Source organism: Harpia harpyja, chromosome 8 (genome assembly GCF_026419915.1).
Source record: "Harpia harpyja isolate bHarHar1 chromosome 8, bHarHar1 primary haplotype, whole genome shotgun sequence".
Lineage (NCBI taxonomy): Eukaryota > Metazoa > Chordata > Aves > Accipitriformes > Accipitridae > Harpia > Harpia harpyja.
Genome location: NC_068947.1, coordinates 35,168,410 through 35,193,337, shown reverse-complemented (window position 1 = coordinate 35,193,337; position 24,928 = coordinate 35,168,410). Strand labels below are relative to the sequence as shown.

At 37.2% G+C, this 24,928-nt stretch overlaps 1 protein-coding gene across 3 annotated transcripts in view; it reads right to left on the bottom strand.

Annotated features, from left to right (window-relative positions):
• Positions 1–24,928, bottom strand: part of CADM2 (cell adhesion molecule 2) — a 701,199-nt gene that overhangs the window by 169,953 nt on the left and 506,318 nt on the right. For all 3 annotated transcript variants that reach the window (XM_052794467.1, XM_052794469.1, XM_052794468.1), the window contains one exon: positions 21,016–21,165. In XM_052794467.1, the coding sequence (XP_052650427.1) occupies positions 21,016–21,165 (150 nt within the window). The remainder of the gene's footprint in view (positions 1–21,015; positions 21,166–24,928) is intronic.

Genomic DNA, 24,928 nt, shown 5'->3' with positions numbered 1-24,928 from the left:
ATGCTGAAAACACATAAAAGCTTATGAAAAAACCCTGAACAGTCATTCTCTCTGGACCACAATTTTATGAGGGACAGATGCAAGAGCACTTGTTACTGAAAAAGGACAATATACTTTTTCTTAAAGAAGTGATCAAAGCCCTCACCAGCTTCTACCTGATGGTCAAGAATCTTATCTGAGAAATTAAAAATGAAAATTTGGAGTCTTTTAGACTGAAAATGGCATTGAATATTAAGTCACTAAGGTAGGATTTTTTTTTAATGCTGATTCAATGTTTGAATAAGGGAAATGTTACAGAAATATGGCTAAACACTACCATTGCCTCCATTAAAACAAAAAATGGGTGAGATATGAATACCTCCTGCAAGGATCTTGTTTGCTTATGAGAGAGAGAGAGACTGGTTACTCTGAAAACTTAAACCTTGCCTTGGATACTGGTAGGGCTTAGCTGCTCTAGCTGAGGTAGCTCAGGACATGAACAGAAGTAGAAATGTACCCATCTTGTGAGCTTTCCAGTAAAAAAGGTGTGCCCCTATCCAACTCTAGACATCTAAAATTCATTAAATGCTATTTTGTGGTCTTACTTAAGTCTTTCTTAAACATTTAACTTGCTTAGATGTCTCTCATCTCTCAGTACCCAGGTATTTTTGAAAATGATACTCCATCTTATTTACAGAAGGTTACATAAGAAGCCTTTGACTGAAAGAGAAATTAAAACCACATTTCACAAATCCTAACGGAGTGCCTTAAGCATAAAATTCTTTTTCTGTAATTACCGGTTTTCCTGAGCCAGTTTCTACCCCCACAGTATCTTACTGAGAAGTTATTCTGCTACTGAAACCTGAAGTACCTGAAAGTGAATTAAGACAATCTCTTTTCCTGTCCTGTAGCGTTCTTTTAGAAATTCTTTTGAGCTCCTTTGAAGCCATCTACGTTCCTTCTTCATTCTTCAGTTCTTTTCCCAGACGTCGTGGTTTAACCAGCATACCAGATATGGCTTCCGCCTCCTTTGTCTCTTTGAAATCCCCACCTTCTTCTCCAGAGAGAAGCAGCGTACTGAAATCTCACCTCCTGATGTTATTCGAGTACCTTTGTGACACTCATTACTCAAAATCTTGAGTTTAACAGAAATCTTCAGTGAAACCATGCAAAAGTGAAGAGAGTAACAAGGAGTACAGAGACTTCCAGATGATGCCAGAAGTGAGATTAAAAAGACATCTTTCCACCATACAGTGGGTGAAATGGAGTTTGGAAAGAACCAAACTTTATAGGTAAAGTAGTGAAAGGAAAGCTAGAGAATGCCAAGCGTCTAATTCCAAGTCTATGCATTTGAACATAAGTTACTTAGGACTAGATCGTTAGGGTAGGAATTGGTGGTTCTCATAGAGTCCTATCACTCTCCCCACAAAAAGTGGCCTTCTACAGGTGCCTGATTACACTTAAAGAATAATGGCACGGGCCTACCACTTTCACAAGCTAGCTAAGCAGTTCATTTGCCCATTACCCTACCAAGGAAACAGATTTTCATTTTGATGACATTGCTTTTGTTCCAAGTTGCTTAGAAGAAATGCTGCACTTAAAGTTTGAGGCATGTCTTTCTTTAGATCAGAATTGAAGAATTCTGCTCCTGATGTACTGTAAAAATGTACTGTAAAAATGTACTGTAAATTGCACCATTATGCAAAGCCCATTGGTGACCTTTCTATCATGCACCACATTCACTAGTGTAGCCTGGTGAGACAGGAGCACTCTCACAGTTCTGGAGAGAGACAGGTTCAATGATCAGAGGTTCTATAATCTCCTTTAATCATCATCATCAGAATCGGTGACTCAGAGGTATATTCAGAGGAAGAAGCTGTGGGGGGAGTTTCTTTAAAAAGAGCAAGCGAAATAGAGTAAGCAAAGCACAAAACTAATTAAACTTGATGCAACAAAAAACTAAAGCATTTTTTATGCAATTTATTAAGGAGAAAAAGCTGTGAAATTAACAGCAATCAAAAACTAATTAAAGTTGATGCAATAGGAGCAGCCAAAGAATGCCTGATAACATTTATTGAACCAAAGAAACATGGCTGTCAAGTTAAAAGAAATCAACCAAACTCTGTTTTTGAATAGTAACGCAAAGATAATTATTCTCCGGGTGACACTTACAGAATAAGATTCAAGTCATTACCTCAAAAGACAAAAGGACTGACATGCTGTGTTAAACTGCCTGTGAAAAAAAGGGTCTTAACACAGAAACTTTGTAAGTAATTCCTAAGTCTTGCATATAAACAAATATGACTCATCAATCAAAAACAATGGACTATTCTTGTTATATCAGTTACTTCTATAAACTAATATTTGACATTTAGGAGAATACCTTGTCTAACAGGGTACTTACAAGCTAGAGACTCCTGGAGTTTCCATCCTAGCCTTGAAACTCATTGCCTCAGCACCTTGGGCAACTAATTAACATATAGAAGTCCATTTGGTTTAGGATTAGGATGGAAAACTCAATTCCTGATGTCAAGCACCATTTAAAGTATTGCCAACTGCCAGAAATTCTTCTTACAGAAAGTCTTGGTGGTAAATAGTGAAGTGGTTCTGTCTGCAGTGAGCATAAGCACTTCTATTTCCCTTATGTAATTGTATATCTTTTATATCATGGTCTTTGATTTATAAAAATAATTCAGACAAAAATAGATGTTCACAAGGGGCATAATGAAAACGAACATGTAAGTACTTTTTGTCAAAAGATTCTAAAGTACATTAAAAGCTTACTGTTTAACTAAAAATCCATCTTGTAACTCTTGTCAGAAAGGTCACAGTCAGAGTCCCAGTTAAGTGAATCTCATCCAAAATACTCAACTTCCAGCACCTTTATTCTGGAATCATGGTTTAAAACCAGTTCGGGGAATTCTTCCCAGTAAATCTCCAACACTATCATCATCCTACTAAATCACCATCACAAGGCTTCCATTCATTCACTGAACAAATAAAAGTCTATCTTATATAACATGATACCATAGCCAAATGTAGCAGAGATGCCAAGCAAAGTATCAGATTTTTTTTGTTGTTGTTCTTTTAATCTCACAAAGACAATTTCCTCAGCTGAGGAGTTTTCCGTAATTCATTTTAATGCTTTTAAGTTCCACTTCCTGTTCTAATAAAAAACCCTACCTGTCTCTGGTGTACGGTACATCAAAAAATGACTGCTGAAGCCCATTATTCAATTCCAAAGAGCTGCAATCTGGTATTGCTGACATGCCTAAGGAAGATTTCCATGTCACATTACTCCACTTTTTCATAAAACTGGCATTGTTTTTAAGCATAAAATAGAAAGTTAGTCTGTTTAATGGTGTTGATTTTCTTCTTTACTGCTTTTTTACCCCCAAGAAATTTTTAGCATTTGGAGAGATCCTCATTACTCGCACAATCTTTCAGCTCTACTGTTTTTTTTATAAAAATGCTCATCCTTACATCGTCAAAATACCCATTTTCCTTGCAGAGACAGTTTACATCATTAACATGGATATTTAATGGATCATTTTTTCCTAGTCTGTTCAGAAATCGCTTAAAATTTCTGAATGAAAAGTTTTCTTCTTCATTTTGTCTTCTTTATAGTGAGTCAAGATTTTAAACTCCTTTTTACCTGCAGAATAAACGCTGGCTTGCAGTAGGCACTTGCTTGTGTTCATTTCAACAGCAGAGCAATAAAATTCCAGTCGAGCTCCAGTAAAGAGAGCATTTTCATGTTTGTGTATTATAGACTTCTGCAGCCTGGTGCGGAACTTCATTACACCTAGAATTGCGGGGCCAAATTAACTCCTTACATAAGCAAGTTAATGTTACTGAAGTGGACAGCGCTGTTTCTGCTACTCCAGGTCATGATTTGGCCTGTTATGGACAAAACCTGTCTGTTAGGCAACCGTTGGTATGTATTTATACTTAGAACCGAGCCTGGAGTTCAATCTGTTATAATTTTGTTTATTGAACACACGGAAAGTTTTTAAAGTGCTAGCTATTCATGATTTTTTAGTTGTTCAGCAAAGAGCTACTGACACCTGAATTCCCAAGAAGTTATACCCATCCTGTTTATACCACAGTAATTAATTTGCCCCTTTTACAAAAATTCTAAGCTTCCTTCTCCATCCTTCCCTGCTGGGTAAGAAACAAATGGGACTTACCCTTCCAGTCTGGAGCTCTGCTTGAATTGACAACCTGCCTCAGTCTCCTACCTCAGCTGCCTGGTCAGTTTCTGCCTCTTCAAGTGGAGAACAAAAAAATTCTACCTGCCTTTCTCGCAGTAGCAGGATAAATTTAGATCACTTTTTCTCCTACTCCTAATAGCCATGAATTTATACATATTTGATACTCACAATTTCTTTTAAATAGGTTGGAACTGGACAACAGATTCAAATATTAATGAAGGAGCATTTGGAAGAAAAGAACGTGAGTTAACCATGGGTGCAATCATATCTGCTACCATTCACTAGGAATCCTAGCTAAAAATGATCTTTCTTCCAACATTTCAGATTAAACTCACTCACAAAACTCCAGAACAAGTCTGAAAAATCCACACTGACAGTACACACCTTGCAGGAACATGACTTGAAAATACCTGTTCATTTCGAACCACCGCAGAAGGCAAAACCTTTGAAGATTCTCAGATCGTATTGTTGCCAGTACCACATAAATTACACCAATTCAATTTCTATTACCCTCTATTCCAGGCCTATTAAATCTTTACTAATAGGTCTCCTTCATGTCATACCTGTGTAGTGAGATGCAAGGCCCTTTTTATCATAAGTTAAATGGTGGTAATGGGGGGATTGTTGAGTGACATACTGCTCTCAGACAAGGAGAGTAATTTCCACATTTTAAAATAAGAAATTAATCCTTATTGCCTCTATTACATCTTGAAGGACCACTATGATCTACTGTGCCTTGATCAGTTTGACATAAAAAAAAAATCTGTTTATTGTTGGTAGTTAGAAGAAGAAATGGGAACTTGCTACAAAATATGACTCCCTGAATATATTTGTTCAAAATTGCTACAAAGCACATAAAAATGAATAAGGACATTTTCATATCACTGCCATTTGCTCTTTTCCTTTGCTACTCTCTCCCATGTTTGAGAACATAAACGTATATGTAGGCTATTTGACTGTCTTAGGAGAAAGAGGAAGATTCTGTCACAATCTGAAAGAGATAATCTATATTAATAGGGATGTGACTTTTTTCAGCAAAATGGGTTTATTACTGACCAGTGTGAAAACTATCCTCTCGAGAAGCTGCAATACACTGATAGATTATATACAGACCCCTTAACTTCCTTCATTACAAATTGACAACATCATTGCCAGCACATTTTGTTAAACACAGATGAACTGCACCTCTTAAATTCTTCAGCAGAAAGGCTGACATTTTTTGGACAGTAAATCCTCTCATTTTTGAAAAAGTAATGATATACACTTTAGGACATATCGATCTGGAGAATGAGTCCAAGCTCATCCAGGCTTAAAAATCTGGGAAATAGCACAAGCTGACCTGAGTTGCATTAGCTTGTCTGAATTCCTCTATAGGCTCTCAAAAGAAGTGGTTCAAACATAACATGATAGGAAAGCGTTCATGACTGTCATTGGGAGACTCGGCATTGTGTGTTGATGTGGCACTGCATCATCCTGTGGTGATGAACTCCAGCTCGAGTAGCAGAGATAGAACAGAAAGAAATATGTTTGGAATGAACTCTTCTTACATCACCTTGACTGGAATACAGTCAGACAGAGAATAATGTGAGTAATGAAGCGAGGACGTAGTTTGCACGACTGGGTAAAATACATCTTTCTGCTTAGCACACTTCCATCTATAAATGGGTAAAAGTATGCAACTCCTTGGTAACTTCAATACTCAAACCAGGCTGGATTTTGAAAGTCTAACATTATGGAAGTGAGCTATTTTACACAAAGCCACAACATGTTTTATATCATAGTTTTAATTTCCTCAGGAGTTCAGCAAAAGAGCAGGGCATCAAAACAAAGATACATCTTGGTTTTTTACCCTCCTATTTTAGAGCACAGATGTGACCAAAGTCCTAATTTTTAATGAGCAAGGAAATGAATGGTTAAAGGACTTGTAAAATGTACCTTTCTTTGTCCCTACTGGTGCTGCTTTCTTTCTGAAAATAAGCAGAAAAAACCTTAAGATGCCCCAGTGAAGAAGCAGCAGCCATCTTTTCTGCTTCTGTTTCTACTAGGAATGAATCCCACCAGAAAATTACACAAAAGGAATCTGAAATGGTCCAGCTATACGACTGTCAGACCTTTTCACAACACAAAGTAATGCTATTTAGCAACACATCACCTTGTAATGCTATCCCTTCACTATCTACAGATAGGCATTCACAGGTGTGCCCTAGCCCTCAACGGATCTGTGACGGAGCAGGGAACTGAGCTCGCAGCTCTCAAACCCAGTGGCTTCATATCCCCTCTGCAAGAACTGGATGTTGCTCTCATAGTAAGGTAATGCTTATGAGGAAGAGCCATTCTAAGAAACAGGTTGTTCTGGTGGCATTTTGTTCTGTGGTGCCAAGGTTCATGTCTTGCTCCTATTTCCCAAGGCATTGAAATTCAGAGTTTTAGGTCAACTCTTACATATATGAACTTGATTCTTGAAGTGGACCTTTCCACTGCTCCGACATACCACACCTGTCATGAATACATGAAGTAAGGCGATAAAACCAAACCCTATGTTAAATTTAGTTTTCAATTTGAAGCCAGTGAATAGAGACAAAAACAAATGAATGATGCTTTATCAGTAATCTGCGCAGATGGACTGATGTGTTCTAAACAAAACTAGTAAAAAACCACGTTGACAAAAGTATATTATTTGTTGAAAAATACACTAATTAATTTATGTAGTAATGCCTCGTTTTCTACTTTCTATTTTAAAAGAAAAAATAATTGTAGTGATAGGATGGAAATGGAGTATTTTCATTTTAGAACAAGTTTCCATTTTATATATATAAAGCTGAACTGAAATAAACATTTTATTTAAAATTTTAAGAAAAGGGTTTTGTTTATGCCAGGCAATTTCTCCCCTCCTAAATCAATTTAGATACTGGATGTTGCATTCTGAAAAGAAGAATATTAAAATGGTGATATTTCCTTCAAAATAGCAAGTCCAGATCTCATTCCAGTTAAGTTCTGAAGTAGGATAGCTTTAAAAAAGAAATGAAGTTTTCCTTATTAATGCTCAACAACTTCAGTAAAGAAGCTTGCAGATCATGAATACACAGCTATGCTTGAAAGACAAAGGCAAGACGTCTTGATGACTAAGGATGCCTGTTACAGAAGGTGAGGGTACAGTAGTCTGGTACTTTTTTTCAATTATTTTCTGTTCTTCACTGTGAAAGGTGTTCCCTTTTCACAGCCTTTTACAGATGTTAATTCAGGGTGAAAGATCAGGCATGTGTCATTCACCTGAAGCCTTGATATTTTGTTTATATCATAATTTGTACTACGACTGGTGAGCAACAAATTTACCTGCAAAACACATAAGGAGGATCCTTGGCAGCTACAAGGACCTGGAACCCATGAAATTTCTCAAATGCTTTACTAAGAACTAGAGAATAGAGGATGACACAGGTATTGTAAAGAGAACACCACGGCTTGTGCTCAGCCTCCTGACACAGAGGGACTGCAGGTTGCATGATTTCAAGGCTTCTACTTGCCTCAGCTCTAAGGTGATCCTTCCACTTGAGTGCAAGAACAATTCCAGTATGAAATTGGACACTGCAACAAAGAAAGAAAGAATAAGCTTTCCCTTCCATGGCTCCCCCCCAGCCCCATGCTAACAGATGCTCATCTGCAGGAAGACAGCCATATGAAATGCAAAAAATTGACCAGGCAGCATCAAAGTGCTGTGCGTTGCAAGAAAAAACATGATAAGCAATTTTTTTTAATGTTAATAAGGGGAAACTGAAGCCTTCAACAGCTCTGAAAAAACACCCATTCACAGTCCTGGCTTATCTGCACAGGGAGAAAATCCCGTATGTGTGAGTCAGTTGCTAAGAAAGCTTTGACTAATGCAGATACAAGTCTGACTTTTTAAGTTGACATTTCTACTTTTCCAGTGGATCAGAACTGTCAGGAGAGTTCACAGGCAGACCAGAGGATTGCAGAGGAGAGTTATTCTGTAGCAGTCTAAGAGTTGTGGAGTAAGTGCTTTGATGGAATTAGCAATGGTGGTTTAAGAAACAGCCTCGGACTCTATTCCCAGCACTAGCAATTACCACTCCCATAACAGAATCAGAACAAAGGAACAGAATCAGAAGGAAACCAGCTGCAAATTTTCCTATACAGGCAAAGAGCAAATTCCCTTCTGCTGCTGCTTTCATAATCCCTTTAATTAACATCTGGCAGTGGGGCAGGACAGACAACTGGACACAGGAACATTTAAAGTGTTGCTTCTAGACTTGCCAAGAGCTCAGCTGCTGGAGTCCTTACACTGTCTTCATGCCTCTTCTGGTTTTCTCACAAGATGTGACTATGATAAACATTTATTCTTCAAAAATCAAAAATTATCAAAAATGTCTTTATCAAGTACAACAGCAGAACATACTGTGCATCTGTAGCGTACGAAAATAGGGATTAAATAAAATTTTGCTAGGTAGTTGGAGAAAAAAGTCTTTAAAGATAGCGTTTGGCATGGGTTAATCGCCTCTTTCGTTAAAGAAAGGAATACATACTGAGAACATCTTTCTGCCATCTGATTAAGCAATGAGCCAATACAATTGTAAATCTTCCAGAAATTCCCCATGGTTCAACCCAACAGAGGCAATTCTTTACTTCTCAGACTCTATCCCTCATTTTCAGATAATAATTGCATTAATTGTGTACAAAAACTTTCTATCATGCTGTTAAAAGAAATGGAACATGACTGTTCTGTGATTCTCCTTAGCAACCTTTGACAATTAAGAGACTGAATTATTCATATATGTTTTTAATATAATAACAATTTTTAAGTTTGCTCACCACTCAATTGCTCAAACAGCAAGCAAAACCAACTGATTCTAGTATAAACAGTGCAACTGTTCATTTTCTACTGTTTTAGTGGCTGTTACAAGTTATTCTGTCTGTAACTGAGAAGGAGTTAAGGGTAATATTCTATCCCCACAATCATATGCCATGAATTGCTTTGCAAGTCATTGGAATTTTTTCTTCCTTTGAATAAGGCAGATTTTAAGTCTCGTCTGCACTTATTTGTACTATTTACAAGTATTATAAGCACGAGTTCTGTGTAATACTTACCCATATTACATATAGTTTCATGCAAGTCTGATCAAGTTTGGCATATTCATTCAACATGGTTCAATTCAGACAGTTTTTTTATTCTGTGTAGTAAGCAGCACAACCATGGTATTAAAATAGAAATGATGGGATTTGCACTGAGATACATGATAATTTAATTCAAAATGGGAAAAATACAGATGACGCGCTTTATTTTTCAGCTGCAAAATTGACTAAAAAAATCTGAAGAATATCAGAAGGGAAAATATGCCCTGTATGAAGAAAAATAAATATACTTGTGGTAAGATTGTACATTGCGATGCACATTTTGTAAACCAAGCTTTTGTTCACTGGCGTAAACTGAACCACAACCAGATTATCTGTATGGGAAGAATGATCTAGTAAGATGGCATTGTGTTTTTTCCTCTAAATGTTATTTTAGATAACGAGAAATTCTGTTTAAGCTGGTTTTGCTTCCATTTAACATACATTTGAGCTGTCAGTGTAGTTGCATGGTATTATTCTCTTAGGCTGCTACTGGACAATAAAGCTACAGATAGGAATAAAACGATAATAGCTTGTGACAAGTTACATTTAAAATGTTTGATCAGACTGATCAATGGGCCTTTGCTTCAAAAGCTATGTTGAGGTTCAAGGAAGGAAAAGATAATGGTTATTCCAACAGTTTGTCCATATCTCACTGAACTGCAAGGCATTTGGGATGCAGCCCCAGTCTTAATACAGCTGCCACATACAAAAAATGCTTTTCTGCTTCTCAGACTCCATAATGGAAATTCACATCTGTCTTTTTCTTTCAAAAATACTTCTGTTAGAGTCCATACACTTAACTTACATCTTGGTTTTATTTTGAATTTCAGAAGCTTTATTTTTCTTCCCAGTCTTGTAATTATTTTACATTCTTTAAGCAGCATTCTGAAAACTTACTAATATTTGACAATTAATATATAGATAACAATAATTATCAGTCAGTTCCTGTGGATTAGGGGTTAGAGGCGTGGGGTTTTAATTTTTTTTTTTTAACATCTGTTAACACGCCTTGAAGTCTCTGTGTGCTACTGGTTTGTTGGGGTTTTTTTCTTCTCCATTTGCACAATTGCCTTTTGGTTTTTGTGCTTCCTCAAGCTCCTTTTACTCAGAGTACACACCTCTGAAAGTAATCTCATTCAGGTTGATTCAGTTCTCCTTTCTGTTCAATTTAAAGTTATTTTCTTTGTCTCACAGCAGAACATCACACAGTCTCTACTGAGTTATTGAGGATTTTCACCCCGTATCAGCAGCTCATCAGCAATTACTTTTCTGCACACAGATCCTTAAAGATCCAGGACATGACGATTTGTTACACTTTCTGTGCTGAAACAATCGTGAAGCTCCTTAAACAAGTTTCTACCAGAAATGGTTTGGAGAGATGAGCACTTCTAATAATGGTAGATCCTTCACTTCCACCTCAAAAATTGAAAATAGTAATATTTTTAGGTCCAGGCACTATGGAAGTGTACACTTACTGCCTTTATTTAAATCTTTGGATATATTAGAATCCTCAGCTTGCCTGACCTTAATAATGCGATCCTCCTATAAACTAATCATCTAGCTTTTGTATTGGCTTCATAACATCTGATGTTATCTGATATCTGTTATCTGGTACAATTAGTCTTTAATTTGTTTCCCACTGCCAATGGAAATTTAAATAAGGTATTCTATTTTTGGTGATATAGCAGGATTTCTGTTCACATGGTAAGGTGTGACTATAATATACGGGAGGTATTAAAAATTTCAGTTAGATTTAGTACACATCTTTTACAAATTTGTTTCAGTAGATACACTATACATATTTTTAATTTTTTTTTTTTTTTTTTACAATCAGCTCTTGATCTTAAACAAAAGTAGGATTTCTCATCTCATTCCTTTATATCACATGGTGCCAGTCAACAAGGGCTTACTTTTTTAGGGTAACTATTTAAAAGAGAAATGGTATTCTGCTTTACTATAGACTTTAAACATTAAGAAGTCCAGTCTTTTACCATTAAGTCTTCCTGTGGTATACAGAGCAGCTGAAAGTGAGCCTTTAGTAGTATCTTCTCCATTTTTAGGTTAAAGAGAAGCAAATCCACGCTACCAGTGAAAAAAGACCTAAGCTGTCTTCACCCTTGCTAAGCGTGAAAATAGAGGTCAAGGAGAGCATGCTGCAGAGACATTCACACTCACTGTATGCCTGTTAGCTCTAACTCAGAGAGAATTTATCTCCCCTAGCCAATAAACTCTTAAGCCCTGCTAATACATCGTGGGGACTTGCCATCTTGGATTACAGGTAGCTTTGGGACTTCTCTACCATGTCTGACTGAGTAATGTGGAAATGCTCACACAATCTGGCAAGCCTCCATCTTCTCAGAGAAGCTGTAATTTCAGAAGGCAGAGGGCTGAAGTCCACAGGTACAACTATGTTATCAAACCAGCTTCTGGGCGGGGTTTGGAATCCAGTTGTCACAGGTCTAGTTAATCCAGACCGGGAATTCTGTATCATGCTGATAGAAGAGGCTTTTCCTATTCCTTTACTAGTTTCCTACATAGCAGTCACTGTCCTTCAGTCATATCCTCTGGAGTTGCTTTCCATCCAGTTGGGTAAGTCTCTAAAAATATGTTGTTGAATCACTCTTGTGGGCTACATTTCTCCTTGACCTGCTATGGTTTTATTCCTCCAGCATTTACTGACTGACAGTTAATCTCTGTGTTAACCCTTCTAAAAGCAGGTGGAATGGCAGTGACTGTACCACCTGCTGTTAGTCTAGGACTGCTGTGATCATATCGCATTCAATTTCAGTTTCTGTTTCAAAGTCGGCTTTTGATTGATTGTTTCCAGTATCACTAGTCAGTGTGTTGCAGAACCTTAGATTTTAAATGTGTTAAGCTACATCCATGTTTATAAGCCAAGCTAAAAAGGTTCTTCTTTTTAGCTGACCTAATTTGCTTGGAGAAACCTTGTGGAAGCTGGACAGACCTGCCAGCAACATCTTAGCTAGCTTAAGTGCTATCTCAGATGTCTCTTCATGGCACTGTGCCATGCAGATATTCTCATTTTTCAGGGGTTTGTCATTTGCCATCCAGATGCAAAGTCATGACTGGACCTGTGGTGTGGATTTTTTTTCTTATTTCTACAGGCAGTATATCACATCTTTCTGTCCTGGGAATTTCTGAATGTTCCGTGATTGTCTTTCCCTTTTAATGATAAATATTTTTAGGTTTTTAACCGAAAGCACTGTCTATTTCTTTATAATCTGATATGCCATTTGTAAATATTTGCACTTAAACTTTTTCTACTGCTGGTGTTTTCCTTTTAGAAGCATAATTTCCACCAGTCCTGCAAATATCACCTATTCTTTGCATAGTCAGTTCTTTCTATTCTCCAAAGTTAAGTTTTCTTGGATCTAACAATCACTTGTATGACAAAACATTCAGGTTCTGGTCTCTTTCCTATCCCCATGACTCTACTGTACTGAATATGCTGTGATATAACAATCAGTACTCTTGCCTGTCACCTAGTTTCTTCAAAAAAACACCCTTCACTTTCCATAAGGAACACTGTTCACCGAGTTCCTGATTAAAAACAAAATGTCTTTTTCTGCCTACCTTCATGTTCCTTATGATGTACAACGTTGAGCTCTACTGCTCCTGGATCTATCACCTATCATCGTGAATGTATTCTCCCACTTGCCCTTCTCTGCACTCAAATTGTTCCTCACTATCATTTGCTCTAAGAGTTGTCTGAAAGAAAACCATGGGTTCAGAATTTAATGTAATAGGTCCATTTTCTTCAGAAACCCCAGGAAGTTTTGCTCATCCACGCAAACAACTAGTGCAGAGAGGCCAGGTATATGAAATTTCTCTTTCTACCTTTTGTTTGAACCTTGCCTCCACCTCCCCATAAAAGATTTCTCACTCCTTAGAAGATTCTTTGCCATTTAGAACAAAAATAGCCACCAGCCTCAGTATCACGAAACTTCATAACAGAGTGATCTTAGCAGTGTCATCGCAACTACTGCTTCACTTCATCATATTCCAATGTATCAGCTTCATTCTCCATTTAGCTTGAGTGCTGGCAAACTTAATTTCTGCACGTACCCACACTTCAGCACAATATAATGCAAACTCCTACACTTTCTAACCATCTCTGAAATATGCTCATTTACTCCCTTAATACTGCTAAGAAATGAAAAAATAAATGCTGTAAGTGGGAGTAGTTCTACCAATTTATTGCAATGAAATAATATTTTAATGCATTGTAATACATTTTTAAAATGTAATTTTCATATTCATACAGACAATAACTGTCAAGATATTTTAACAGACTCCTGTTCTCTTTTATCACATTATCTTTTTTAAGATGCATGAACACAAGCATTCCGGCTTTCAAAAGCGGCAACCTGTTTTTGAAACGTTGGTTTTTAAGGATCAAGAGAGACACTTCTTGATCTCAAAAGCTCTAAGACAACTTCTTTTTTTCCTCCGAGCACTAAGGAACTACTATCCAAAATCATTTAAGCTCATTTCCTACCCCTGGCTCAGAGGTAAGGTGTACTGGTTGGGATGGAATTAATTGTCTTCATAGTAGCCTGTATGGTGCTGTGTTTTGGATTCATGACAAAAACAGTGCAGATAACACACCAGTGCATTGGCTATTGCTGTGCAGTGCTTGCACAGTGTCAAGGCCTTCCCTGTTTCTCATTCTGCACCCCCAGTGAGTAGGCTGGGGTGGCCAAGAGTTTGGGAGGGGACATATTTGGGACAGCTGACCCCAACTGACCAAAGGGATATTCCAGACCTTATGGCTCTGTCCTCAGCAATACAACTTGGGAGTTGTTTTTCCGAAGTAGGCATTGCTCAGAGACTGGCTGGGCATCGGTCTGCTGCTGATCGGTAGGAGGGGGTGAGTGATTGCCTTTCCATGATTTGGTTTTTTTTTTTCTATTTCCTTCACTTATTAAACTGTCTTAACCTTGATCCATGAGTTTTTCTTGTGTTCACCCTTCCGATTCTCTCCCCCACCCCACCGCAGGGGAGTGGGTGAGCGCAAGAACCTATTAGTAAGAAAAAAAGTTGCAGCTGAAAGACTTAACACAGGTTATCTATCCCTATATGTCATACCATGGGCCTCAAGGAAAGATAAGAGCTGGCCAGACATCTACTGATAGTCGTCTGGCATAATTGTGAAATCAACAGATCTGACTGACATAAAGAATTACATTTAACTACAGACCTTGGAAGAACTATTCTAAAAGATCTTCATGGAAAGCTCTCTGTGAAAACTGGATTTCTCTCTCCTACAGTTTTTTCTTTAAATGCTAGAAACCTCTCAAATGTTATAAGGCATTTACAAGCTATTGCTATTCAGCTCAGGATACCTTCCCCCCAACTTTTCCAGCTGTAAAGTCATACTTCAATATTTGTCTGTATAGTTTTCTTGCATTTTTCCCATTGCCTTTCATGCTACGTCATAGGTTTACTACAAGGTATTATCTCATTGAAAGGGTCTGTTAAACTCTAAGTAACAGTAAATCTCTAATTTATATGTGTACCATAGGATGGAGTTAAGCTTGGTCATCATCTACTGTCTGATACCATCTCCACTCAATTATGTAATAGGAAACAGAGCGTGTGAAGGCAGAGACATAAGTCCATTCATCATTGCTACTTGATTTCACATTACTTAAATGCTAACCCTCTCAGTCCTCCCAGCAATACAGCCTGTCTGCCTCCCTGTCTGCATAACTAATCTAAAGCGGGTATTTCCTACTTTCCTTTCTATTTCAAAAAGAAATGTTATTTTCGTTGCTTCTCTGACTTTTGTTTTGTACAAGCCTATTCCTTCTGTCTGAGGATTGTTTATTTATATGTATACCTACATCTTAAATTCAACTGCTTACTAGAATCATTAAATGTCCTACAGGAAGGAAGTTCACCACTTCCCCATATTTGGAAATAATCTTGAATGACTTCGTAACTCACAAGTGCCTCTGCTTATTTATGTAGGTTAGAATCTGAGGCTGAAGCACCACAGAATGTTGTAAGCTGCATTTATACTTAAATTCAATATCTGGAGTCTGGCTTCCACAAAACAAGTCAAAGAGTAAATACAGCTACCTAGGAAGGAGTTGTGTGTCTACAACATCAAAGACAGGATTTTCATGCCTGGAAGTGCCAGCCTTTTGTATGACAATTCTATCACCATTTAGTTTTGACAGTGTTACAGTAAGAATTAAAGCTCTCTGTACTAATGAATCCTCCTAAACTGACATATGTGACACTGTAATTAAAATCCCATACCTTGTGCGCTGTGAATTTCAGAGTCTCCCTCTAAATATCTTTATATTGAGAAAGAAAAAGGTTAGGAGTTGTTTTGATGGAGTTGATAGTACAGCTAGTATGCCAAAAGGCACAATGTTTTGATTAGAGACACGTCCTGTCTCTAAACTTACCCGCAAGTTCTAACATAATAGTGCTACTCCTGAGAGCGAGCAAATGCAGAACCTTATGGGTGGCTTCTATCCCCAAACATGTGTCCACAAGCTCACCTGAGGCATCATGCCTATCAGGGAAGTTCTCAGGAGCTTTGCAAGTTCAGTGCCCTCTCATAACCCTTGCCTAGCGCACCAGTACCTTTGAAAGCTTTCAAGATGATAGGGGGTTACATAAATGCCAAGTTCTTTTACATGTAGAAAATCAAAGGTCATCTAAAGAAACACGTTCTGCTGCTGAGGGATGAATAATCCTGAGGTTGGAACAGGCTTTCTAATTTTTTAGTATGACATGAAAGTGCTACTACTTGATGAAAGCACAAGGGACATGTACCCATCTATGATTAGCATCAGGCATATGTCTTGTCAAAATCTGGCATGTCAGTTTGTGGCAAACTTAGCGTGATCAATGTCAACACAGCACTTGTTTTTCTATCAACAGACCTGCAAACCTCCCTGTTAAGGTGAAGAGCAGGTATTCTACACTTGCACTTGCCTGACTGAGCAAAACTGTTAGGTATGTATACACCAGGTACTTTTTCTCTTCCTTTTTATAGTCTGATTGCACATTTTTATATTGATGAGATTAAACACCTTTGATATCAACAGCCATCGTTCAGTTGTACACATCTCCTTTATAACTCTATATCCTGCTCTGTATGTATCTATATTCCCTACCAAAAGGGAATATGAGAAGACGGCTGCTATGGCAAGCTGACTGAAGGTTCTTTTCAGTCTTCTCTTTATCAACCATCTCCGTGTTTCCATGCTACACCCTTTTTGTTATACACCTGCATTCATATCTATGTCTCTCTGTGTTTATTGCCCACTCAAAATCCTTAAGAAGTACCACCAGTGAAGATAAAGTAAAATAACCTATATTAATTTAAAATCATATCTACCGGTTCTGTATTGTTGCACATTGTGCTTCTTCCAAAGGCAGCTTTATAATTATAGGTATTTGGGTGCATAAAGTGATACGGAGGTTTCTATGGCAATTATTCATTTTGATTGAAAATTATGTAGGGAAAAACTCGTTTGATGTGCAGCACAGAATTTGCATTTGTTTCCAGAGAATCTGAACTTGCTCAGGGTGAGTTGTGAATTCACATTTTCCAGGAAGACACAATCTTTAAAATTCTGTCTGGGGGGTCGGAAACCGAGGCGGGTCGTGGTAAGGTTCTTAAGCCTATTAAAATTTAAGACCATTTATCCATTTATGCAACTAGACTGTTTATTTTTTACTTTCAGGTAAAGATTTTATGCTTCAAATGAAAGTGGAAGAGTTAAAAATCAAATTGATACACAGTGTCCTTGAAGCCACAAAGTAGAGGAACCAGAAAAAAAGTACCAGAAAGGACAACAGAGAGACAACATGCTGAAGGAGACAGGTCATCAATGAGACCAAATCCACAAGATCAAACATTTGTATTTTCATATATTTTAGCTACTGTGTGTTAAAATAATAATAAAGACAAAGTTAGTTCCAGCTTTAATATATTTTAGTGTCAAAATAAGAGTTGGAGGGACGCAACTGTTTTACCTTGCTTAGCTAATAAATTAAAGCTGTAACTTATTTTCCTATAGGAAGATAGGATTTCTTTCCTCCCCTGATTCCCATCACCACAATGAGTCAAACACATTTTAGGCCTAAATTTACAACAAAAAACAAATCAAGTACTTCAAGTGATGAGGACCTGGAAACAACCTCTGAACTGCGGTTTCATATTCACTAAATTTATAGCATTGCCATTTCTGAAACAAAACTCTACTCATTTTCTATCTATATCATTGTAAGACTGTATAGGCTAGGTGCCAAAAATGTCTCAAGTTAAAAATAGTCCTTGTCTCCTTCATAAATATTAAATAAATATTAAATTGCTGGGAGGGTGGGGGAGGAAGTGTTCTCTACCAGCCACAAAATCCTTCTAACTGAGAAAAATCTGTACTTAAAAACATGTGGCCATAGCTTTATGTGAGGAGATCCAGAAGAATAATTTTAACAATGTAGCTTTGGTATTAGTGCATGTGGCTCATTGCATTTCCATACTTATTTAGAATATCTAAAATACAAAAAGGAAGAATATGACTCCTAACTTCAATGTCAATGATTGCATCACAGTTCAGAAGAAAGTAAATGACATGAACATGCTTTTCATAATATATGTCATCCATTTTGAATAAAATGGGGGCTAATAATAAACCCCTTGTTGAGAGGCATGGGACTGGGAAGCAGACATTCCCTCCATGTGACCAAGCAGCTCTTTTTTCCAGGCCCACAGCAAGTTCTATTTTGGTCAGAAAATGTTTTTGCAAGACAGGGGAACCAACTTGCTTGAGAAAGAATTGTGAACATGAAAGGAGTCTCTCAAAGGACAATCTAGCGGCAAAGGGCTTTTCACTGCATGGACAATTTACTTGATTTTTGGCACCTGTTCTGCCATATGATGACAGCTGTCATCTCCCTCATCTTCTGCTGCAGTTTGAACCCTCTTTTGATACTTACCTGCCTTTCTTCGTTTTACTACCTGACTCTCTCACAATTATTAAAATATAGAGCAATCAATAGAAAGATTTCCTTAATGTTTTTTATGCTTCCAGACATAAAAGAAATATACTGTCATTCCTATGTGTGTCATTCTTACGAGTATGTGTATAGAAAATAACTTACTGAAGGAAAGTAAAGTTAAAGGCATGCAAATTTGATTTAGTTCTGAACGTGGTAACATCCGGTTACTCAGCTCTGATGGATATAAAGGCTACTGGCGGTGCTTCCCTTCTAAGGCTCTGTTTCCTACACAGAACTTAACCCTACACCATTTTATACCATAAACCTACTCAACAGTTTTCATGAATTTTCAGGGCTTGAGAAACACAGCTATTAAACAGCAGTTTTCATGGTGTTGAAGGGAGAAGTAAGATCTGAAGGTTGGTTTTGGCTAACATTAAGAGACAGGTTTGAAAAGACTCTGGCTGAGACGCTCTTTCAATAAATTAAATGTAATGACTGGATCTAGTAGAAAGCTGCTTTTTACAGCCAAATTGTATGCCTGGCTGGGAGAAGTGGGAAAGGAAGGAAAAAAAAAAAAAAAAGAGGAAGCCTTTACAGTTGCACTTGTCATCACTCACAGAGAAAACAACCAAGATATCAGAGCCATAAATATCTCTGTCCATTTTGGCTCAATAATGCAAGCATCAAAAGCATGTGAAGGAAATCTCTTTCTTACTTATAAGAACACATACATATACACACAGAAAATATGCCAATGAAAGCTGTAACTTCATTTTCAGAAATGGAAGAATGTTTTCCATGGAGGACTCGGATGCACTGCTCACTCCCCTTGGTATACTCAAGTCTGGAAATGTCACACAGAATGCAAGCTTTGCCAATGTAAGAAAGACTAAATATCTCTGCTTGAAGGACCTGAAGTTTTTCTTGACCTCATCAAGACATTTTCCTAATAGATGCACAGTAATCCCTCCGTAAAATGAATTATCAAGTATTCCTCGAAGTCTTGGGACAAGCTAAAAGTTCAGTAAAGAGTGCGGTCCTTTAAATTTACGCACTTCAGCTCCTCACATTTCCTGTGGGGAATATAAATTGCTTCTAAGTACTTACTATGCTGCATGCCATTCAAATTCTGTTACTTCAATTCATTATATTAAAAAGTAATACAAACTTCAATTATCCGTTCTAAAAGTACAGATTTAGCTAAAGTACACAGAAAATTCAATTCACACCAAAATGGCTACAAAGTTCAAATTAATCTATTTGTAGTGCTCCCACTTCTTTCTCAGCATCCTTTAAAATGTCACTTATTTTGTAGAAATTAGAGATTTTGTGAGTGTTGATGTGCTCTATCAACAAACAAGTTCTCTCTGCTTTTAGTTTGCAGACATTATTTATGCATACCAAACCACTGATGATTACAGCTAAAATAAAGGGGTCTATATGAGTAAAGGTTACAGGACTAGACTTTCAGCTCAAAAGTTTGCACCTTATAAACCTCTCATCTTCAATCCTACATTCAAAAGGTACTTACGATTTCAAAGAAATTGCAAATCAAATGATTACACGCTACAGGAAATTAGATAAAAGAGAAAGGAACCACTTCAACACCATCAAGAGATTCTATTCAGCTATTATATTAATAGCAAAAAAACATATTTTGATTGCAGCTTCTGCAAGTATAAAATGACAGGTTTTAGACTCTACTTTATTGAAGTGCATAGATCCACAAAGCATTTTCAGTCCTACAAGGTGTTTTAAAGTCTTGTAACCATTCAGCAAAGCATTTGGACAGCCCTTCTTTAATTTTAAGCAGAGGAATACCTGTACTTGTTAAAATATGTTCTAGAGTATGTAGCACTTTTCAGAATAAATTCAAGCAGTAGAATTAAGTATAAAATACTGTTGAACTTCTGTATCACTGAAATGAACACCAAAGCTTTTGCATTTTTTAAGCCAAGTGATGAATTTATTCCTCATAACTTTAGTTTTAATTTATTTAAGGAATCTAATGTAATCTTTATGTTAACATTCCATTATGTAAAATGTAATGCTTTTTCATTTCAGATTAAGATAAACGTCTTAGAAATATAGCCTACTGCAGTGATGATGCCCTTCTTTTTGTAAGGAATGGACATTTTCCTGTCTTTTTCCTTTTACTTTAACTCAAATTACAAAATCTGTGCATGGTATAATTGGAAAAATCAGGGCACTAAACCCAAGCATTTTTATTAGCTGTTAAGAACACCTACCATGGCAACTGCGTATTGCACTAACAACCAAACTGCAGTACACTTGAAGCAAATAGTGGGATTATATACATACATCTTAAAAAAAAAAAAAAAGTATACACCCAAACACACATACACACTAATAAGAGCAAGTCACAAGGTTTATGGACTGTTTCTTCCCTTGCCAGCCTCTCACCACCCATAAATGCTCCTCCAAGATATTTTGCAACAATGCTTTCCAAATTAGTTTGCAATAAGAATTTCAGATATTATTCTTTTCCTTTAATAATAAAATACAATTTTATATGCAAGAGAGTACTTCAGTGAACCCCCCTCCAAAAAAAGATCATATAATATTACTGAAAACATATACTCCTAGGAAATATTTTCACATTAAAATTTTAAAGGGAAACGGTTTTAATCATTTCTTTCTTAGAAAAAATGATGCAGAACCATGAGATCAGGAAACGATTTACCTTTCTTGTCATCGAAGTACAGTGTCTGTTGAGCTGGATTTGACCACTGGAGGGAGGTGTTATCATTTTGATCGACCCTGCAGGTCAAATTTGCTGTTCCCCCTTCAACAACTGTGACGTTCTGTGTAAGTGGAAACTGTCCTTGGCTGCCTGAGGAGCGAGGGGAGGAATGGAGAAGGGAAGAGAGTAAGAGAAAAAAAGAAAGGATTTAAGTTGTAGAACTGAATTTATTGCAACAACTTCGCACAGATGACAGAGCCTGAATTCAGTGTGATCTATTCTGACCAAAGAAAGGTAGTACAATAAATTAAAAAAAAATTATATTTGCAATATATTCTCTGTATCTGAGAAATAGATAGATTAATTAAGAAATAGGGCTTTTTCTCCCCTTCCCCCCCCCACCCCCGCCCCGCTGTAATCATACCAATTAGTTCCAAAGAAATACTTTGCAATTTTACCTCCTCAGACATATCCATACATCCAGGATATGGCTCCGCATAGGACTCACGTGCTACACACCTACAGAGATGTCTCAGTACAGATAATACAGTCAAATGGCTATTGAAAAAGTCACTGAAAATGTAACATAGGATTTTTAAAATAGAGGGACAGGGCAGCCTTGACTCCCTGTCTCTTTTTATGCGTTTTAAAGAACTCTCAGGATGATGCTTTTCCTGCCAGGTTTGGAAAGTTGTTGGAGAGCAAATGTAGCGTGAATCTAATACTCAATGCATCCTTTGTTGGGGGAATATAACCTGATCTCATATGAAAATGGAAGTGATGATGTAGTAGGTCTCTTTCACATCTGTGATTCTATCCCAGAGCATTATGAATCACATTAAGTGCTTGCTGAAAAGTCACTGGGAAGATTTCCAAATACCTCTACACAATACAGGAGCAGATTCTTGCATCACAATCACTTCTGAAAGCATAGTTAGACTAAAGTGTTCATGTGTTGTGAGAATAGCACACCCCTTATCAAACAGCACAACACATTCTGACAAACAGTATCGCAACAAGGGAGCACAGTAAAAACATACAAGTCATTTTTAACACAGGTGGGGAAAGAAAAGTTCTTCAATAATAAGCAAGACACATCATTATCTGGGAGATATATTAATTTATTCAAGGATACAATGCAAAAGAAAGACAATTCAATAGTCTAAATCAAATATATGCTTCTTTCTTCCCCTCCTTTTATACAGCTTCTATTAATACAAGAAGCACTCAAGGGTAGGTAGAGCTGCTAGCATAAGAAGTATAATGCCAAGATTGACACTCAAGTGGGATGTGTCAGAAGTGAAAAATCTCTCTACAGCCCTACAGGAGTGAACAAGCTCATAGACATGTCATAAGTACATCAAGGAAATTACATATACAATATCCACTAATTATACCAATACTGCATCACAAATCTGGCATAAAACCTTCACAGAAACATCTTATTTTAGTGGCTCTCACCAGAGTTGTTCCCAGCTAAGTTAAATTGAGGCATGCCTTCTGTATGGAAGGCATGATAATACAGAAGTCTATTATATAGTATAAAGGTTTTCAGATGACCAGAGTAAGGAATTACTAAATAAAAGATTAACAACTGAACTTCTATTTGACCTGCTGATACTGCAAAAAATGTAACTCTAGCCATGTTTTTATAGCTGTCAATTTCCCTATGCAAAATAATTTTGATGGCCTTAGACCTGGTACATAAGCATCTATGTCACTGAAACCATTAGCGTTTAGGTAGTCCAACACTCTCGACTGTCTTGATTTTAAAATAATAAATAAATAAAGGATTTCCATCAAAATGCAAATCTGAATAACTGGTATACTTTTTGTATAAATAACAACTTCCTGCAGATGTCTAAATATCAAAATTTACTATGTACTGATATTTAGTAAAGAGGGTATTTACTATCAACAGCTTAACAGATATAGTAAATAAAAAATAAGGAATATTGAAAGCTCCATGGCTAATTTAAATGCTGCAAACAATAAATGCCAAAATTCTCATGACATCCTCTGTATCTGACACTTCATTAATCAAACCCTGCTTCTTGAAAACCACATGTTGAGAAATACTTGATGAGTGAAAAATCATAACCAACGATGGAAAAAAAAAAAAAGATTTGTCATTTCCTTCCATTTCTCCTCTTTCAATTCCAATGTGTCAAGGAACCTCAAGATATTGCATAAATTGCTTATCGCTTAAATTAGAATTTTAAAAATCCAGAAAAATGCACACAGTCTGTTATTACTTCCACTAAATTACAGGCATCTTACCAAAGAAATAACCTTCTAAAGTATGAGCTGTGGATAAGAGGCTACGTGGGCTAAAATATTTCTGGCATACGAGAAGCATTAAACAGAACCTAGCACCAGAGATTAGCACAGTAAAATCTGTCATTTACATTAAAGATTAGGAATGGAAGATAGTTTAATAAAGAACTGCTGTAATTCTTTAGGACCCTATTAACATGATTTGGGAGATATCCCCAGAATTACCCTATATTGTCTTTCTGATATTATAGTTCTTATCACGAAGCTGTCAGTGTATATGCTGTCTATCATTTGCTAATGATTGTGAAGTCACAGACTTGTTTGACCAGAAGAGTGGTTAGTAGGTAAACTTTTCTGATCGACCATTTAAATGGAAACTGTAGATGCCATGATCTGAAAGAGGTCAGAAGAAATTTCTTTTCTCTGGCCACTCTACTGCATGCTGATGTTTTGGAAGCAAGAATTAATCTAGCATATAAAAGTGAAACCGAAGCATTCATCCTATCCCTTACCAATACAGAACCTGTGTGGATCTGGAGAAGATGCACATAGCTTCATAGGAAGCTTGGAGTGGAGAAAGACGTACAGAGAAAATGAGCCATTTAATCTGGATACTAGCCCAAGTGGAAAGAAGGGAGCTTGTGCAGAACAGAGAAAAATAGACAAAGCAAGACCAAAAGAACGGATACTGCACACCTCTTAATGAAGACCAAAATTACTAGTAAATGATGGGAAAACTAAGACAAAGAAACATTTATGAAATTTACTTTATTGTTTGTATCAGCATCTAACTTGGGTTATTGAAGTAGGAACTTTGGAGCTGCAAGGACTGGAGAAGGTTGTAAAAGCCTATACCAGATAAATGAACATTACAGAAAGCATCAACAGCGTGCCATTTAACACAGCATTGTAAATGCCAAAGAAGTGGTTTTATGCCACTACAGATCAGATCTGGTTCTTGGGGGGACTGACAGCATTTTGTGGGAGAGGCCTCACTGCTGTTAAATAGGTAGGTAGCATGTGCCCAGGAAGCATGCCAGCGAAGCTGCCAGCCCATGCAAGCACTCAGTGGGATGAAGAACCCAGACCATTGGTGAAGCAGACAAGGTGTTCTCAGCCACTTCTAAGTACCACCACTGAGCTGCGGGGGCAGCAGGCTCCCGCTGCAGCACAGCGACCCTCGGCTGGAGGCCACTGGCTGGAATCACAACATCATTCCCCAAGGGACTTGCTTTGGAAAAACCCTTATGCCTGGGATAACTTATTACAACTGCAGAAAAACATTCATACTCCCAGCATTGAGTACGCTGGAAGATCCATGTGAATAGTCCCTTTAAATCAAGAATGCTTGGTGATGAGCCTTCAATAACAAGGCAAGCCTAACGGCCCTGCCAGATTGAGGCCAGTATGTTAAAAGAAACACAGTTTTCACCATCTTTTCAACAACTGGACGCTACCACTGTGGTTCTCTATTATGAATGATTCTTAATATAGTTATTAAATTCCCATTTCTTAATTTCTTCCTTAACTCTGTAAGCAGAGATTGAACAAAACAATGTGCTCTAACAAAAGCAGTCCACCTTGACTTCAGAAGTCTAGTAATGGAAAACTTAGGGGCACCTTCAGGAACTTATTT